The following is an 18986-nucleotide window of genomic DNA, read 5'->3' as shown; positions in this document are numbered from 1 at the left end:
AGAATATGCTAGACCCTGTGTTCAACACAATAATAGAGATACAAGACAGCAATTTGTGACTTTTGTGGCTAAAATTATATCACAGTTCTGACACTGCTTGAGGCTTAGGCAGAGTTATCTTCTTGCCTGATGCATCACAAAAGGAACGTCTAAAATATGGCAGTTTGATTTCTGAATCTATGATTTCATTTTTGTATTGACCAAAACTGTTTGAAAGGTAATCTGTATATCATTTAAAATTTTGGATAGCATGCAAAATAGATATTTGCTGGTGTATAAGTAGTCATGTGATCTTTAGCTGGCAGTGATTGGGTGTTTTGTGTGTCATAGTTTCAGTCGCATTTGAAGTCTGGGTCCTCACTCCACTTTGATTATTACCTGTTTTATTATTTTTCACAGATACAGGAATTGTACTGAAAGTAATCACAATTTACAACCAAGAAACGGAGTGGATGGAGGAAGTCATTTTAGAGGAACTACAGATATTCAAGGTAATTTCATGAATGGCACAGCCCAGATATACATACCGAAGACAATCAAAGGTAGAGATAAGGAGAAAAAATATTATATTAGTTTCAGGACCACCCCCCAGGTGAGTTTTAAATCAAGAGAATATAGAAGTGAAGAATAATTTTAAATCTACTGATTCTTTCTCATGATCAGCATCTTCAAAAGCACCAATATGCTTGTAATAGAAGAAAATATACAACCGTAGTCAAAAAGAAACAGCACTTCTCTCACACATGAATTCCAGAAAAACTGAGGAAGACTCATGTCTTGCACAAACACTACTAACACTGGCATCAGGTGACACATCGCAAATAGTGTACATTGTGACCACAGAGTCACACTACATTGAACTATAACATATTAATTACACAAAGAAGTGAAAAAGAAAAAGAAAAATAGAAAATAATATGTAAAACATGAGCTAAAACAAATTTATGAAAATAATGCATTTGTATACATGTATCTATAACCTAATGAGTAAATACATTGTTAATAAGGTCTTATTAGTGGACCACATTTAATCCCATTCCTCAATCTTGACTCATATTTCTGCCTACGAGGATCCTGCAAACCTCTGATCACAATATTTTCATCTGAACAATTCCCAGCCTTACTTTGTGTGTGTTTCTGTTTAAAGCATCTTAGTCTCTGTCACTGATGACACATTGCTGAGCTCACTGTCAATATCATTGTAACTCATACCTGAGCGGACCTCAAGTCTTACATAGCTCTATACCTTTGGATGCACCACAGCTGTTTTGCGTTTTGGAAACACTTCATAGCACATCATCACCATGATGTGTGAGAACACATGTTAAGCTCAGCACTGTGCTGGAACACATGTTAAGCTTAGCACCATGCTGGAACACATGGGAAACTCATCACCATGCTGGAACATGTTAAGCACTGAAAGCTTATCAATGGAATGAAGCAAAGTGGTTCTAAATAGTCCATGATGTACATCTATTTAAACCTCAAGACTGGAGGGTTTGGAGAGTCACCATGGTGACCTAGCTAGGGGTGTGTACATTCCACACTTCAGTTTCTTTGTTGCTCTCTTCCTGTGGTTTTGTGAAAAAGAAAGGCATACACTTCAGGTATTAATATTAGGATTACAAATCTAGTTTAGCAAGTAGACATTTTTGCGAACCGGAATGTACAAATGACTTGACTGATCATATATATGAACATAATGGATTTCAGTGGAAAGAATGGTAAATGGAGAATGAGACATTTGTCTTTGCTATCCTTAATGAGAGTGGATTTCTCTAGCGCTGCTCTCTGAGAAAACCTCCCTTCTCACTTGCTATTTTGCACTGTAGGCCGCTGTGTAATATTTAACTTAACATTTTGGATAATAGCTCTCATTATCAGTACCTACCAGTGTGTCTTTCCACATTAACTCTTTAGGAGCATTGCTACCTGAATGAATAAATGAATAACACTCTCATATACAGAGAGAGACAAAAACTCACACAAAATAAATAATAAATAAACACATACATAATACATACATACAGAACACATATATAAGACAAAAACAAGATTTAAAAAAAATCTGGTAAGATGAGAGAGATGGCTCAGCCAAGAAAGTAGCTTTGTAAGGAGTACGGTTTTTCCTGCCCGCCGCGTGGTCTTGTCTTGCTGCCACGCCAGCCCCAAATAACACACAGAGACTCTGTATTTTATACAATTCTGTTGGCCTGTTACTAGTTTCTTATTGACTAGCTCTGTCTTAAGTATTAACCTATTTCTATGTATTTCCACGTGGTCTTACCAGCGAGAGGCGGCTGGCGGTTCTGCCTTCTCCAGACTCTCCATCTTGGCTCCTCCTTACTACTTCCTCTTTCTTCCTTGTCTCCTAGTCCCGCCTATCTTGCTTTCCTATTGGCCAACAGTACTTTATTCATCAAACAGTATGAGAAACATATACAGAATGACATCTTCCATCAGTAGCTTGCTGCCAAGACAATGTCCCGAGTTTGATCCCAGGTTATGCACACCATAGGAGGAAAGCACAGATTCCTGGAGGAGTTCCTGCACCCCCTCATATTCATTACACCACAAGGACACATGCTCAACAAATAAATCTGAAAAATAATTTAAAAACTGTTATAATGACCAATTATTTTTCTCTCATAAAATAATCCCTCAAAGAGTAGCTATTCCCTGAAAGATCTCCCTCTGTCTGGTATTTCTCTGCTTAGAGGGTTAGTTAGAAGGGTGTGTGTGTGTGTGTGTGTGTGTGTGTTTGTGTTTACTAAAGAGGCTCAGCTATTCAACAGCATTGTTAACCTAACCTGAAGGCTCCTGATGCTGTACCATATATTGCCTGTATTGTCATTCCTCTACTATAACCCTGAGAAAATGAGGTTTTTAAATATTGGGCATACATTGTATAGTAATTCACTATGACCATTCCAATAGAGACATGCTTCATGCAGGCTTGAGTTGGAATAATTAAAAACCATTAAGTTTAGTAGGAGTAACAAATATTCTAGAATGTAGTTAGTTTACTTCTAATGGTTTAAATACTTCAGTAAAAATTCTACTGTATAATTTTAAAGCTACAAGAGTTTGTGAATCACAAACACTATTCAAAGCCATTACTATTTATTCCAGAAACAAATAGTCCAAATGAGTCATCCATTGTCCCTCATGTATAGATGTTCTTCTCCATTAAAAAAAAATTAAAGTGTTTCAATTGAATTGGATTTACATGTTGGTTTACTAAAGCAAATGATATAGGCTGTAAGCACAGAGCCACTCATAACTATTTTGAGTTCTTGTTAAGCAGCTATTTCTGTATCTACTAAAAAGAAAACATTTTGGTTCGTTTCAGGACCCAGTTCCTATCATTTCTATGGAAATCTCTTCAAAGAGGGTAAGTTGCTTGTTTGACTGAGTCTTTTCTGTTATTCAGTTAAAACCAAATCATTCAAGGATGTTAGCACGTGGTTTATAGTTGAAAAGCTGGTTGTCCACTATTTTATGTTAGCGCTGTAGGAACACAGGTGCCTTCTTAGTGAAGTCTGCATATTCGCCTTTGCTAACATCCTCTTGCTTCCTGCAGCAACAGCTCTACATCGGATCGCCCTCTGCAGTGGCGCAGGTCAGATTCCATCACTGCGACATGTACGGTAGTGCTTGTGCTGACTGCTGTCTGGCTCGAGACCCTTACTGTGCCTGGGATGGCATATCCTGCTCCAGGTACTACCCAACAGGTGCACATGCAAAGAGGTAAGCCATCAGACTCAGTGGAAAGTTAGAGAAACTATCACTTTGGGGAACATTCCCCCCCTTTGTGCCTATTAATGTAAATAAGCTGTTTTAGCTAAACAAATTACCCTAGCCCTATTCTGATCATAAATATAAGCATTCACAACTTGCAATGTGTCTGCAAATACCTTTGATGTGCTATCACGTGCACTGACGAGAGCTCAGCACCCCGTTTTGGACTTTTACTTTTTACCTCACTTTGCATTAAATTTTTGCCTCCTTTAATTTTTTTTCCTGAAAGACATAATTAAGTTCAGATAAACTTAAAACATGGAAATGGCAAGCCACCACACTCTGGGGATTCAGAGACTGAAAAAGAAAATAAATAAATAAATCCTAGAACACATCCTGCAGTTTCCCACGTCCTCTCCAGCAGCTGGCCTTCATTTATGTCATTTTCAAAGTGAATATTTTAAGTGCTAGGCAAATGCATGACCTGGGTAATTAATGAAATGTGTGGCTTAATTCAACACAAATGAAAGGTACAAAGAGACCCCTGAACTCTAATGTCTATAGCTTTATGAAATCATTGCCATTTGCACGAGAAAGTAAACCCAAGCTATCTTTATACAGGAGTTTAGGGTCACAAAGCACTTTGAAGGCTATTTTCCCATTGAAGCTTTGTGAGGCTGTGTACATTTCAGGAAAATAAGTAAGAAAAAATTCTTATATAATAAGCAAGGGGGTTTCTTACAAGGAATACATAAAGCAATACACAGAACTATCTAAAATCCATCAGAAAAGGTATTTATATGAATTCCAATGATTGCAATTTAATTTGGGGTTATTTTTTCCAAAATACATTTTTAATCAAATTGAATCTAAGTCAGTATAATGATTCTTTTAGGATCACACACACACACAAATCTCTGTCTCACACTCAAGCACACAAACACAAAAGGCTTCATTAATTCAAACCTTATTAATTTGACTCTAGCAAATTAACATTCTAAGAAAGATTTACAGACTGGATATAACAAGGCAAAGATGACGTGAGTCTTTCAGAGAATTGTGAGCAAAATAATTTACTAATTGAGCTGAACAAATGGGCAAATCATTTCATTCTTCTACAAATGCTTACTGGTATCCAAACCCATTCTTGAGGCATATAACTGCAGTTATTTAAGTACTGAGGGATGTTTGCTCACCTACACACACTCTCCAGGCTTGGGCCATGGAGACCTGTGTCTACAGGAAAACAAAGCCTCGGATGGAGAGTGAAACTGCAAACAGTGCTGGTGTTTGCTCAGCTCTGAGCATTTTAGGTACTTGACCAAGTGCAGGATACGTAATGCTCCTCTTGATCCTCTACAGCTGAGCGTCACTTTACAACAAAGTCCAGGGAGGCTCCAGTTAAGGTGATTAACTATGCAAAGGCATAGATAGAGTGTTCAGAAGGAGCCCAGTCAGTCACTGACTCAGGAGTGAATGCAAGAACAGAGCCCATAGAAGGGATTGTTTTAAAGATGCAATACCAGAGCCTTAAGTTTTTCCTTAAATTTAGTTTAACTGACGCAAAATGTAGATGTTTATGAGCTATAATAAGATGTACACACACACACATCTACATACTATCTAGCAAATAAATCAAGGAAAAATACCTGCCTCACCAAAGATTTATTCTCTCTTTAAACTTTTGAAATCAAGGTGTACATCTATAGACAAAGACCATCAAATGTTTCTCCACACTCCTTTATCGCACCTATTTTACAAATGTGATAAGGCTTATTGATGTATTGTCATTGACAATTATAAAAAAGTTTACAAATTTTGCAACAAATGCTTATGAGTTGTGTGATTTTATACATTACTAGGCAATTTTCAGAGCTAATATGTCTTCATTTTGTGTGCATCTTTTAAAAGTATGCAATCACAAAGTTGATAATATTTTTTAAAAAAAAAATAGGTTAAAAAGAGTAATTTAGAAAAAGAGATAAATGTAAAAATAGCAAGCAGTAAGGGATGAGATGCCAAAGTCTGAAGCCATGCTTATAAATGAATTAACTCAGGTCAGGATCCTAGAGATCTTTAACAGTGTCAGATTCTTTTCCTTCATTACCACCCCTGAAGGAGAAGCTTTGGAGTATGTGTCAGCAAATGGAGAGAAAATAGTTTGCTTTTATAGGAATTATTTCTGCTTCGGCCCTGTAAATGGGAGAAAAAAAAACATCATTTACATAAATTTTCTTTACACTTGTAGACTGAAAATGAGTCAATAGGGGAAAGACTAATTCACATTCTGGCCATGTCTTTAAAATGGCCCTCCAAAATCCACTATAATCGGTGAGCTGGCTCCCCTCCTGGCTCTCCTTGTCTATTTCTAGGATCCTCTTTACAAGCTTCTAAGAAGTAAGGAATATAAGAAGGATATTCAGCCTTCAAGAGTGCAAGACATCCTTGATCAAGTGTCCTTGCCCTGATCATAACACGAGTTTTATTTACCGTGGGCGTGAAGGACAATGATACTACAGCGGGAACCAAAAGCTTGTTGGAAGATGTAATGTTTCCGTAAATGCATGTTTTGAATTATTTTGAACAAAATTTTAAATTGTTTATATTCCATTCCACCTACTTATATAGAATGATCTAGGGTGTTGTTTCTAATACCCTCATATGGCTAGTACAATTATCCCAATGACATGCCAACTGTTTCCTCCCTCGCTCTTTTTTGACCCCTGCTTCATCAATCACCATTGTCCAGCAGACTTAGGGTGTTAAACGGAAGCCATGCTCATCATATGGTGGAATCCACATGGCAGTTGAAGTGACTCCTTGGCCTCTATCCATTGCTACTAGCTGTGCACATTAGTATAAACAAAGCCTAAAACTTCCCACCTTTGCATTTAGGATCAGTTTTGTTCAATCTAGCTCAGAGCAAGGATTCACATGGAAGTTCAACTATAATTTTGTCAAATTCTGCATCTTTGGTAAGGATTTTTAATTGTCAATCCATTTAAAACAAAGCATAGTAAGTATTCTCCTGTATATAGTATACAACCCCAAAATTTGATTGATAGTATCTTCCACTCTTGATTTTCCTGTGTGAGAAAAACTCTTACCCCTCACTGACATTCAAGACTGAAGGGACTTAAGAAGTGTAACAATGAAAACTCCAGACTTTAGTAAGTTAAAATGTTAGGATTCATATATCTTTTCCTCTTTGCACTTCATTATGTGTAGGGGTTTTATTATGTTTTCTACTCAAATAAATATTCCCGATGTTCTTAACTGTGCACACCACTTGTCATCCCTTTACATACTAGAAGTTTCTGGGTGAACTAAATGTGTAACAAACTGTAAATAAAATTTCATTAGATTGCCACTTGAGGATCTGGAATTTAAGCTTACATAAACATTTAATGAGTAGCGTGATATAGATCCGTTAACCATTGAAAATACTCCCTGGAAATAACAAAAGGATAAAGCTTGGATTTCATGCTACTTTTAAATAACAATTAATGTTTTTCCAACAACAGACTTCTCCTTGTAATTGGCTGTATTTTAAAGTCCAGGAAATTGAAGTCTCAGAATCTCCTGCATTTTCTTTCTTCCAGGCGATTCCGCAGGCAGGATGTTCGGCATGGCAACGCTGCCCAGCAGTGCTTTGGACAACAGTTTGTTGGTAATCCTTAGGAAAATCGATTGTTGATTTACCTATTGTATGCTGAAGATGGACTGCACATTTCTTTAACTGAGTCACCTTCCTGGAACACTGTCCTTGATGTATTTGTTTTTCTCCCATATATTTAAAATCAGATGTATGGTAATTGACAGAACAAGCAAAATTGGCTATAGATACCACCACTAACACAATCTGATCTTAGACATAAAGCCAAGGAAGTTTAGGGGTAAAAAGCAATATATTACCAGTGGTAGTGGTATTGACGCCCAGGACCTACCACTTCATCACATTTTTTTTTTCCTTGTCCTTATTTTTTGTTTTTTGAGACAGAGTTTCTCTATGTAGCCTTGGCTGTCCTAGAACTAACTCCCTCTGTAGATCAGGCTGACCTTGAACTCACAGAGAACCTCATGACTCTGCTTCCAGAGTGCTGGGATTAAAGGCATGTGTCACTACTGCCTGTCTCAAATTTATTTTTTACTATGTATGATGTAACTCATAGCATCTCACCTACTAAGGTTCACAACAAATGAAAGTGGTTTCCTCTTCTGCTACAGCAGAATAATTTTAGAACTGATATTAGTTATCTTCAGATTGAGACAAAAACAAGACAATCAAACAAAAACAGGAAAAAAATGATCTTTTGGGTCACATCACTGCCATGGGCGATTACAAAGCTACATTTTGTTATTGGAATTCACGAAGCAGAATGATGGGCACCATCATGGTGAGTCAATGGAGGTTATGCCTACTGTTAGAACTTGTAGCCCAGAGTGGGTTTTGTTTTTTAAGATCTAAGCAAACTTATATTTAGGGCAGGGAACCCAGCTACAAGGAGTATAACAAGAGAAAGAATGATTTAACCTTAGCAAGTTTTCAAAGCTGGGGGAAGATCCTGGTAAAAAACAGATGAACCCTTCTATGAATGTTGGGTGCTTGTGCCTTGCCCCTGTTGTATCAGAGAATATTGCCACTGGTTTTGTCACTTTCGTTACTGCTTGTATTTTGGAGCCAGGTTCCCAGATACTGCCTTCCATCCCACTTTATCGTCTACTCGCCCAGGTTTCACAGGGCATTCCAAATAATTCATTTAAACGGGCCAGGCCTTGGTGGCACACGTCTTTAATCCCAGCACTCAGGAGGCAGAGGCAGGCAGATCTCTGTGAGTTTGAGACCAGCCTGGTCTACAGGAGCTAGTTCCAGGATAGGCTCCAAAACCACACAGAGACCCTGTCTCAAAAAAAACCATAAATAAATAAATAAATAAATAAATAAATAAATAGTCCACTTAATGACTTAGCAACCAGGAAAGAGTTATTTTCCTTGCTGCCAGACGTGAATACAGTTAAAAAAGAAAGAAAGAAAGAAAGAAAGAAAGAAAGCAAGCAAGAAAGAGAGAAAGCAAGCAAGAAAGAAAGAAACATTTAGCAGTAAAATTCCAATCTTGAAGCTGATGCTGCTGTCTCTCTGCTGTAGGAGACGCTTTGGACAGGACTGAAGAGAGGTTGGCTTACGGCATAGAGGCCAACAGTACTCTGTTGGAATGCACCCCGCGATCCTTACAGGCAAAAGTCATCTGGTTTGTTCAGAAAGGACGTGAAGCAAGAAAAGAAGAGGTAACTCATGGCTACACATTTACACTTGGTGTCTTACCTAGAGCAGAAAATAGGTGAATCGAGTGTCTTCAATGAAGCCACGCTCAGCTACATGTTGTACAATTTCTAGAACATAAAACACCCAAACATGATGGTGTGGACTTGAAATCCCAATGCTGGGGAAGGGGAGGCTGGTAAATATCTGGAGCTTAGGATCCAGCTAGCCCCACCTGCTAGCCAATCTCTAGGCCAATGAAGGTACCTGCCCTACATGAATAGTTTCTGAGACACCAAGGTTGTCTTCCACCCTACGAATGTACTGGTTCCTATGTGCCTGTTGACACACACACTCACCTAATTTCTTAAAAGTCAATTTTCTTGTCTAAGTATGCTTTATCTACATATGAAGTTTTACAATATGAACATATTTATAAATCTATTGTCTACATTTCAGAGGGCTTATTTTACATAAACATATGAATTGATACTTTGAATTATGGAAATTGATAGTTCATGTATTTCTTGCTGAAAATACTCATACCTTCATGACATATGTCATGGCAAAAATCTTAAACCACATCTGCCGAGGTAGCATTACTGAGAAACAGCAAAGTTATTAACAAATAAGAATAACAGTGGCACCAATATTAATAAAGCTGCAAATCAAATACAAGACACTGACATAGGGTTCTAATCCGATGGGAATAAAGGCAAGTCTCGATACTCTCCCCATTTTGAGTAGCTTTGGAGATTGTTTTTCTGAAGTCACTTAAGGATTAGGGGCAATGGCTTTGCTGTTTTGAGAAAGAGGGAGAGGGGCCGCATTGGAGCACATTTGGAATGGCCTGGCATGTGGTGATATATTATTTATGATTTATTAAAACTTGCCTGAGGATTCAGGAAGCAAAGCTATAGAGACCAGGCAGTGGTGGTGCACACCTTTAATCCCAGGACTCAGGAGACAAAGGCAGAGGGATCTCTGGGAGTTCAAGGCCACCCAGAGTTACTAGAGATTGAATCAGTCTAAAAGAGTAACCAAGCTCACACCTTTAATCCCAGCACTAGAGAGGTAAAAAAAGACGGGAGCAGGGGCTTCAATTGTCAGTCTTGGGATTTTCCAGCCACGTTGAAGAGAGCATAGCAGTGTGGGTTTGCAGTCTGAGGTTTGGTGGAGCCAGGAGCACCTTTCAATCTGAGGTAGAGTAAGAGCTGGAGGCCGGCTTCTTTCCTTTTCCTATCTTTAGCTTGAAGCTTGGACCCCAATATCTGTCTGTGGGTCATTTATTTATAGAGCTACACTGGAGGCCATTATAAGAATGGGAAGGAGATGAGGACACAGGCTTTAGTAAGGGAGACCTCGGATACATATTAAAAGATTGCAATTTTATTTTTACAAGTGGAAATACGAAGTAACAAGAACATATTCATAGCAGTGGGAAGATCTTAGTGATTATAGTACAGATGGCCTTTGCTAAAATGGGAAGTTTTCAAGTTGGGTGAGTGACTGATGCCTATAGCTCCACCCTGTACCCAGAGAGATGGAAGGGTGTGTCTGTTAGATGATCAGTAGACATGACTGCTTCATTTTGTCAGTGGAGATTGAATCTGTGCCTGAATTTGAAATTAACAGTTTCCCTCAAAATATTTCTTTTTAGACTTTGGTGAAACTAAAAATATGACATGTTTAGCCTGTAGTCACATAGCACACTGAGAGATGATGAAAAGTATGGATCCTGGGCCCTTGAATGTAACAAATTAGAATTAGACAAGAAAACCTGTACAAGCCAGTACAGTCCAACACTGGCAGTAGGAAGTGCACATAGAACTACTCCTAACCAAGGAGCTGATGACAATTTATAAATGCTGGCAAAGGGGAGATCAGTTTTCCTCAATGGTATGTCAGTAAGTATATCAACCTAGGCAGGCTGTCCAAGGGTAGCTGGCCAACACAAAAGCAAATCCAGGGTCCTTTTTGTTTTGTTTTGTTTAGCTTTTATGTTATGACTTGCTTTTTTGAAACAAAATTTCTCTGTGTAGTCCTGGCTGTCTAGGAACTCACTCTGTAGACCAGTCTGGCCTACAACTCAGATCCATCGGCCTCTGTCTCCTGAGTGATGGGATTAAAGGCACGCAGAACCACATCCAGCTTTGTTTAGGCATTATGCTTTGTTTTATTTAATTGGTTTTTAATTTTTTTGAGTGTTATTTCTGTTTTTTTTTGGGGGGTTGGGTTTTTTGTTTTTTGTTTTGAGAGAGGGAGAGCAAGAAAGAGAATAAGGAAGAGGGAGGGAGAGAGGGAGAAAATAAAGGAAAAGAGTTGGATGGTAGGGAGGTGGGGAAGACAAGGTTGAGAAGAAAAACATGGTCAAAATACATTATATGATAAAAATTTAAAACCAAAAAAAAAGAAGAAGAAAGAAAGAGGCTTAAACTGCTAGGGCTTAGGGACAACATGGAAGCTTATCAGGAAAGTAAAGCTTTCATGGCAACGTTACAGCACTTACACAGGCAAAGCTAATGCAGCGTACCACACTCAATTAAGCTGTTTATTTATTGCCTATGCATTTCCACCTCTCAACACTGAGATGAAGTGGCTTTTAAATTCCATTGTAACACATGGCAGGAGGGGACCTGGGAAGGGCCCACAGTTCCTGCAGTCAAAGGGCTTCAGGAGACAGAGGTAATTCTTTCACCAGTATGTTTCCTCAGTCAATGAGCTCTGCTTCTCATTCGGAACTCATTGCAACCGACCTCATTCAGAAGGCATTCCACTGTGGAGCCTCCCTCAATGTTCAGGTCTGAACTTCCGTCCCACCTTGCTGTGTCTGCCTACCTTCTTGCCAGCTGCATCCTAACTTCCCTGACAGACACAGCTAATGATATATGGAATTTTGTAATTACTCTTCTTATGAAAATCAAGGCACAGTTGGATAATTAATGGTTTCGATAGAGAGACAGCAATATATGTGTTTAATTATCCACGAGCTAAAATAAAACAAAATTGCTGACTTTATCAGAGGCCAAATGTATACATTCTCTACCAAAAGTAGAATGACTTAGGAAGTTCTGAGTTCTATTAGCAATCATTTTACACTCATTTTCATTTCTATGTCTCATTTACTTTGAGACATATAGTAATCATATTGCCACATGTAGACCATATTGAAGGGTGCTTAATTCACTTACTAAATTCTTAGCTCCTTGGAGGTTGCTGTGCACAGTACACTAGGCAATAACAGTCAAGATTTAGTCCTCACTTGATAAACTGTGTCAGGTGATGGGGTACAAACCTTCCTCTTCTATTGAACTGAAATAAGTGATTTTAGGAATTCTGCCTTTTCCCGGTGTCTCTATATACCTGCTACTGAGTCTTGTGATGTTATCCACAAATGGCATGTTCATATATATAAAATTATCCTTCTGGATTGCCATGCAGCATCTAAAATCTCATTTATCTGCCTTCTAAACTCTGGGCACCATCCCTTCTCTCAACTAGACATCTTAGAGTTTCCTGTTTCCTTAAATACACCATGTGGAACCAATTTCTACACATTTTATTAGATCTGTAAATATTTATTAAAATATGCTATTCTTTGTACTTCATAGAGCATTTTCCATTTTAATAGTTGCTATAAGCACATTAAATATTCAGTGAGTAAGTTAAATATATTGGTTGCTAAATGTAACAGTGTCATATATTAAGGACAGGAAACCCAGAGTTCTTGTGATAGAAGTTGTACCTTATTGTAGACCTACTGTGCACAGGACTATTCTAGGTGCCTTTCTAGTTATTTCTAGATCTCACAGATGAGTAGTGGATATGATTATTGTCTTTTTTACATACAGAAAGAAAAGTTGAAAGGGTTATAGCTCATACACATCTAGTGACATACCCAGTGTTTAAACTCAAGAATCTCTGACCCAATGTTAGTTTATAGCCATCTGTCGTCTCAGTATCGAGGTCTGTATAGTCTATTACAGCTATTCTGAAAACATAGTTTATAATCAAAGTAATTGAAACCCAGAATGTGCAATAACTCACACCTAATAAAATAAACTCAGAACCAGGTCTTCTTCTACTAGAGGTTCTGAGAAATGACAAAATCTTCTGAAATCAGAATATAAATACACTTTCAGATGCCTGGGGTAAAGAGCAAGGGAAGGCGGCTCATAACAAGAGTTCAGGCTATTGATGTCTGTCAGTGTAAATCCCTATGAACACTTATGTGGGCTGGTTCAGCTTCAGTAACAAAGCCATTATTCTTCATGTTTAAGTATCTAAGAGCCTTGTCCTAATTTGGTTTTCATTCGTGTGACTTCCAAGCTTCTTCTACTGTGTTGTCTTTAGACAAAGGGGATAGTGTGGTGATATATTGTTTATGATTTAATAAAGCTTGTCTGGGGATCAGAATCCAAAGCTAGCCACACTAGACCACTATAGAAGCTGGGCAGTGGTGACACATACCTTTAATCCCAGGACGCAGGAAACAGAAGCAGATGGATCTCAGTGAGTTCAAGACCACCCTGGGCTACAGGAGAGTGTATCAGTCAAAAAGAAAAACAGAGTTCATGCCTTTAATCCCAGCACTAGAGAGGTGTATAAGGAAGAAGCAAAGGGTCTCACGTGTGATTCAGTTTCTGGTCACAGGGAAGACAGGATCTCCATTTCAGCCTTGATAAAGGCAAGAGCTACTGGCTGGCTGCTTTGGTTCTCTGATCTTGAGGCAAACTTTATTGAATCATAAGCGATATATAGCCACAAGAGAGCTCCCGTGTTACCATAAAACTGGTGTATCCCCTGGGGCTGTGTGCTTTTCACTATCTGGACCACTTACTTCCATTAATACTTTTAGTGCCTGCAGTAGTCTTGAGCACAAGGACTTCGGAGTTACTCTGTTTTAAGTACAGTCTGGTACCAGTTGGGTAGAGGATGGGACAACAGACAGTGATGCCCCCCTTGCATAGCTTATCTCAACGAATAATGAGTAACTAGTGGGAGCTCAAGTTACAAACAAAGAAAAAAAAACATACATTTTAGAGAAAATTAGATGACAGACTCCAGAAAACAAGCAGTGTTTATAGCTATCATTCTTTCCATTGCTTGTTGTTGGCCCTGTGCTGTTTTGAGGGTTTTACATACAGTAGCTGACGTAACATTTCCAACATTTCTCAGAGAAAGTAAGTATGGCTATATACATTATGGAGATGAAATTAAGTTGCCAGTTCTTTCCAAATAGAATAGCTTAGGTAATTAGAGACAGAAAGGTCAGATTGGAACATGGTAAAACCTTGGAAAAGAAACTGGGCAGGATATGGTCATCAGAAACATCTTTTGCAAACTGCAGAAAACACACACTCGATTTCTAGCAAGAACAGTACAGTGAGATAGCTGTGGGAGAAGCCATCAAGCAACAGGGTTAGGGACGCATTTATCTGTGCTGAATGAGAAACTGTGAGTGCAGTGGACTCTGCCAAAAGCTAAGATAAGAGAGAGAGAGGAACTGGGAGGCAGGGTTTTAATTTACTTCTTTTGAAATAGTGGGCTTGGCTCTGTGTATAATTAAAAGGAAGTAGCCAGAGGCAGGTAGGATGTGCAGCTAACTTAGAAGCTAGATAAATAACGTGTGAAAGAAGCTGATCCCAGAGAGAAGAGCAGGCGGGATTCTAAATTAGACAAGACTGGGCTGCTGAGGTGGCTTCACCATGAAAGTCTCAGCTCCCAATCGAAAAGACAGATGTCTTGTCTTCTGGCTGGGGGACACACAATGCTTGATTTAAGTGGGAAGTATGATTTCATCCGCAGATGAAGGCTACCTGTTCCAATGCTATGTCGTCATTGATTAAATTCGGTGGGCATGTATTCTTTTGAATACCATTTTCATTTAAAACGACAGACCATACTTTTCATGAAAAGGATGTAAATTCTTATTTTCTTAAGGTAGAAAAAAAGTGGGGTTGGGGTTTGGTAGAGTGCTTGCCTAGCAAGTGCAAGGCCCTGGGTTCGGTCCTCAGCCCCGGAAAAAAAATAAAAAGGTTGAAAAAGGCCCACTTCTTTAAGAAATCTAAATCATCACTATTCCCCAGTTCATTGATTCCTAATTTCTTCAATTTAACATACTTGAATGTATAAGGGCCCTTAATATTTGCAAAATTTCAGTCTTAACATCATTAGGGAGAAAATAGTATTTATTGTTAAAATATTTAGCTGTACAATTGAAATATTTTTCTTTCTCTGAAATGTATGAATATATTTTAAAGTTCAGTAGGTGGGGATTATTTTAACATGCATTATTTGCTAAATTCTATGTGCTTATTCAAGAATAGCGACAACCAAGACCATAATTCATAAATAACAAAGTATTGATGACATAGCTCTTTATGGAAAAATATTCTGTTCCTAGATTTAAAGGCATGATGATAACTCTGATATACTGAAACCTTATCCAACAAGTATCATTGTGAAAGGTACCCCTATATGATGAAGAAAAAGATCTATTAGGAAAAACCATCTCCTCACTGTCTGGTGACTAAAATGTCACCTAATGAATTCTCACTAGGACTAAACAACAGTGTGAACAACTTACTTGAAGTACAGTCTTCTGGGCTTTTGTCTTTATTCATGAAGTGTCCTAATAGTACTATAAGGAGACTGGCTTTTAGTAGTGAGTTGAACTGCTATAAATTTGTCATAGGGAAGTTTGGGGGCAACCTGAAGGTGTGCAACATAAAATCCTGTCATTCCAGTGTGGTAGACAGCAGAAATGCAGCACCTAGTCTGTAAGATCAATACAACATCGTTCAGTTCTCTCTTTTGGTGACCATAGACAAAGCATTTCCCCACTCTTATTATTGGTCTTACCATTGTGAACTTACATTTTAAAGGAAAAATGCATGTTAGCATGTTTTTGAAGCAGTCTGACTTCAATATACCTTACTGTGAACACTGTGTCAACTTTAAGTCATGCACAAAGATGTCTATTTATGATGGAAATTTCAAGCGAAAGCACAAAATGTCATCAGCCCCAATCACGAATTGCACCTTACTCCAAATATTGTTTTAATGCCATCCCAAAAGTTATCATTTTAAACTCTGCATTTGGCCCACCCACTAAGCCACGAAGATTTATCAAAGTCTCTTCAATCCTCCTGAGAAATGTAATACTCATGCTTAACCCAGTAGTCGGCCACTCCTTCCTTCTGTGTTAAGACTTCATTGCTTCTGTATTGACTGTATACAGTACGACCTGCAAAGATGGCTGCTCCTCTAAACACATGGAAACAAGTGCCACCTTTGATATTGAAGTTAGGCCATATAAAGTAGAAGCAGTTACAGAATAAGACTCCATTTTTAGTCTACCATCTTGTTTGCTCATTCTGACCTTCATCAGTGCTAACCAAGGACAAGAAATGTAAGGGATCTATGACACCCATAAATCCATACTTTGTATGAACTATTGCCTCATTTGAAACATCTGTTTAATAATTTTGTTTTCTTTTTAGCACATTAAAAATGTTCATCATTTTAAAACTAATAACCTTTTCAGTCAGTAAACATTCAGAACTTCAATTTCAATGGAAAAGAAAACTTCATAATATCAAATGTCCCAACACTTTTCTAGTTCAGAGATAATTACTCATTTACCTTGGTTACTTTGATGAAAGGTTAAAAGACCCCATATAGTTCCTGTACTGTGAATGGAAAATGGATTCTCTCAAGAATACAAATGTATCTAAAGCTTTGGACAAATCTCCCTTCTGTTAATTTTCTAAGATTTTCTGAGAATCCTTGGGCATGAGTTATATCATCCTGTATCTATGGAGGCAGATGCTTATATATGTGGTGATATAGTCTTTATGATTTATTAAAGCTTGCCTGGGGGTACAGAAGGCTAAGTTAGCCACAAGCCACAGAGCCAGGAAGTGGTGGTACACATCTTTAATCCCAGGATTCAAAATACATGTATCTCTGTTACTTCAAGGCCACATTGAGCTCCACGAAATTGTGTGAGCAGAAACACAAAGATGATCTCAGCCCTTAATCCCAGGATATGAGAGGTATAAAAAGCAGAAGCAAAGTCAGTTTTAGATTACTGGTCTCCAGGCTGGTTTGCTTTTCCGATTTTCAGACAAGCTTTAATAAATCATAATATACCACTACATATGTGTTATCTCTATCTGAGGTCAGTATGTTTCAGGCATTTAATGAAAGCAGGTAATGTGGCCATGCAGCAGACACATGTGAACAGCAAAGTGTGCCAGTTCCCTTCACTTTCCAACTGCTCTGTTCTAGAAATAGCTCCCACGGTCTAGAAAAGTAAACCTGTATGGAGATAAGCCAGCAGAGAGCAGTGCCTGGGAGCATGTAGTGAGATCTCCACAGAACTGCTTCTGTTGAATAGCGCTTGGGCATTTCACCTGCACCTGCACTGAGATAACGGCTTTAAAGAAGGTACAACAAACACTGTGTTGTGCTTCATGGTTTTCTGTCCTGTCCATCATTTCATGACATAAAGGGAAGATTTCCACAGGACTCAGTACCAAGACAGATAGAATTGCTCGAGAAGATTTATTTCCTTACCACTTTTAATTTTAAAAACAGTCATTTCTCATTTTATATACCAATCCCAGTTCCCACTCCCTCCCCTCCTCTTGCTACCCCCCATCCCACTCCCATGCACTCCTCAGAGAGGGTAAGGCTTCCCGTGGGGTGCCAATGAACTCTGTCACCTTACTTTGAGGCAGGACCAAGCCCAACCCCCCCATATCTAGGCTGAGCAAGGTGTCTGTCCAAAAACCTCCAAAAAGCAGTTCAAGCACTAGGGATAAATCCTGATCCCACTGCCCCACAAAGTGCCCAAGCCACAGAACTGTCACCCACATTCAGAGGGCCTAGCTTGGTCCTGTGCAGGTTCCTCCACTGCCAGTCCAGAGTCAGTGAGCTCCCACTAGCTCAGGTCAGCTGTTTCTATGGGTATCCCTAAACTGGTCTTGACACATTTTCTCATGTTATCATTCCTGCCTCTCTTCAACTGGATCTGGGAGCTCAGCCAAGTGCTTAGATGTAGATCTCTGCACCTGCTTCCATCAGTTGCTGGATGAAGATTCTATGATGATAACATGTGTAGTCATCAATCTGATTACAGGGGAAGGGCAGTTCTTCTCCATTGACACTTAATGTTTTAGCTGGGATCATCCTTGTAGGTTCCAGGGAATTTCCCTAGTGCCAAGTTTCTTGCCAGCCAGATAATGACTCCCTCAATCAAGATATCTCTTCCCTTAGTCTCCCTCTCTGCCCTTCCCCCATCTCAGCCATCTCCCACCTCCCTTTCTCCCTGCATCCCTCCCCCCCCCCATGCTCCCAGTTTTCTTAGGAGATCTTGTCTACTTCCCTTCCCAGGGGCATCCATGTATGCTTGTCTTAGTGTTCTCCTAGCTTCTCTGGTATGTGGACTATAGACTGATAATCCTTTGCTTTGTTCTAATAAGCACTTATGAGTACATCAGTGTCTTTCTGGATCTGGGTTACCTCACTCAGGATTTTTTTTTCTAGTTACATCTATTTGCCTGCACATTTCAAGTTTTCATTTTTCTTTTTTTTCTTTTTTTTTATGCTGAGTAGTAATTCATTGTGTAAATATACCAGATTTTCTTTATCCATTCTTTAATTAAGGGCCATTTAGGATTTTTTTCAGGTTCTGGCTATTATGAATAATGCTGCCATGAACATAGTTGAACAGATGGATGTTCTTGTAGTATGAAAATGCATCCTTTGGGGTATATGCCCAGGATTAGTATTGCTGGGTCTTGAGGCAGATTGTTTCCCAATTTTCTGAGAAGCTGCCATACTGATTTCCAAAGTGGCTGTTCAAGTTTGCATGGCTACCAGCAATGGAGGAGTGTTCCCAAGAGGAAATTTTTTAAAGTACTTAAAGACATTTTGAATCTTTGAATTGCTCATATGTTGTTCCTTGTTCCTGCGG

At 38.8% G+C, this 18986-nt stretch overlaps 1 protein-coding gene across 1 annotated transcript in view; it reads left to right on the top strand.

Annotated features, from left to right (window-relative positions):
* The window catches only part of Sema3e (semaphorin 3E), a 226146-nt gene that overhangs the window by 199481 nt on the left and 7679 nt on the right, over window positions 1–18986 (top strand). Inside the window, exons 12-16 of the mRNA XM_051174604.1 lie at window positions 400–491; window positions 3353–3394; window positions 3584–3750; window positions 7344–7411; window positions 8888–9027. Coding sequence (XP_051030561.1) covers window positions 400–491; window positions 3353–3394; window positions 3584–3750; window positions 7344–7411; window positions 8888–9027 — 509 coding nt within the window. The remainder of the gene's footprint in view (window positions 1–399; window positions 492–3352; window positions 3395–3583; window positions 3751–7343; window positions 7412–8887; window positions 9028–18986) is intronic.

This window comes from Phodopus roborovskii, unplaced genomic scaffold, assembly GCF_943737965.1.
Source record: "Phodopus roborovskii unplaced genomic scaffold, PHOROB, whole genome shotgun sequence".
NCBI classification, from domain to species: Eukaryota; Metazoa; Chordata; class Mammalia; order Rodentia; family Cricetidae; genus Phodopus; species Phodopus roborovskii.
This window is presented reverse-complemented; position numbering and strand designations above follow the sequence as displayed.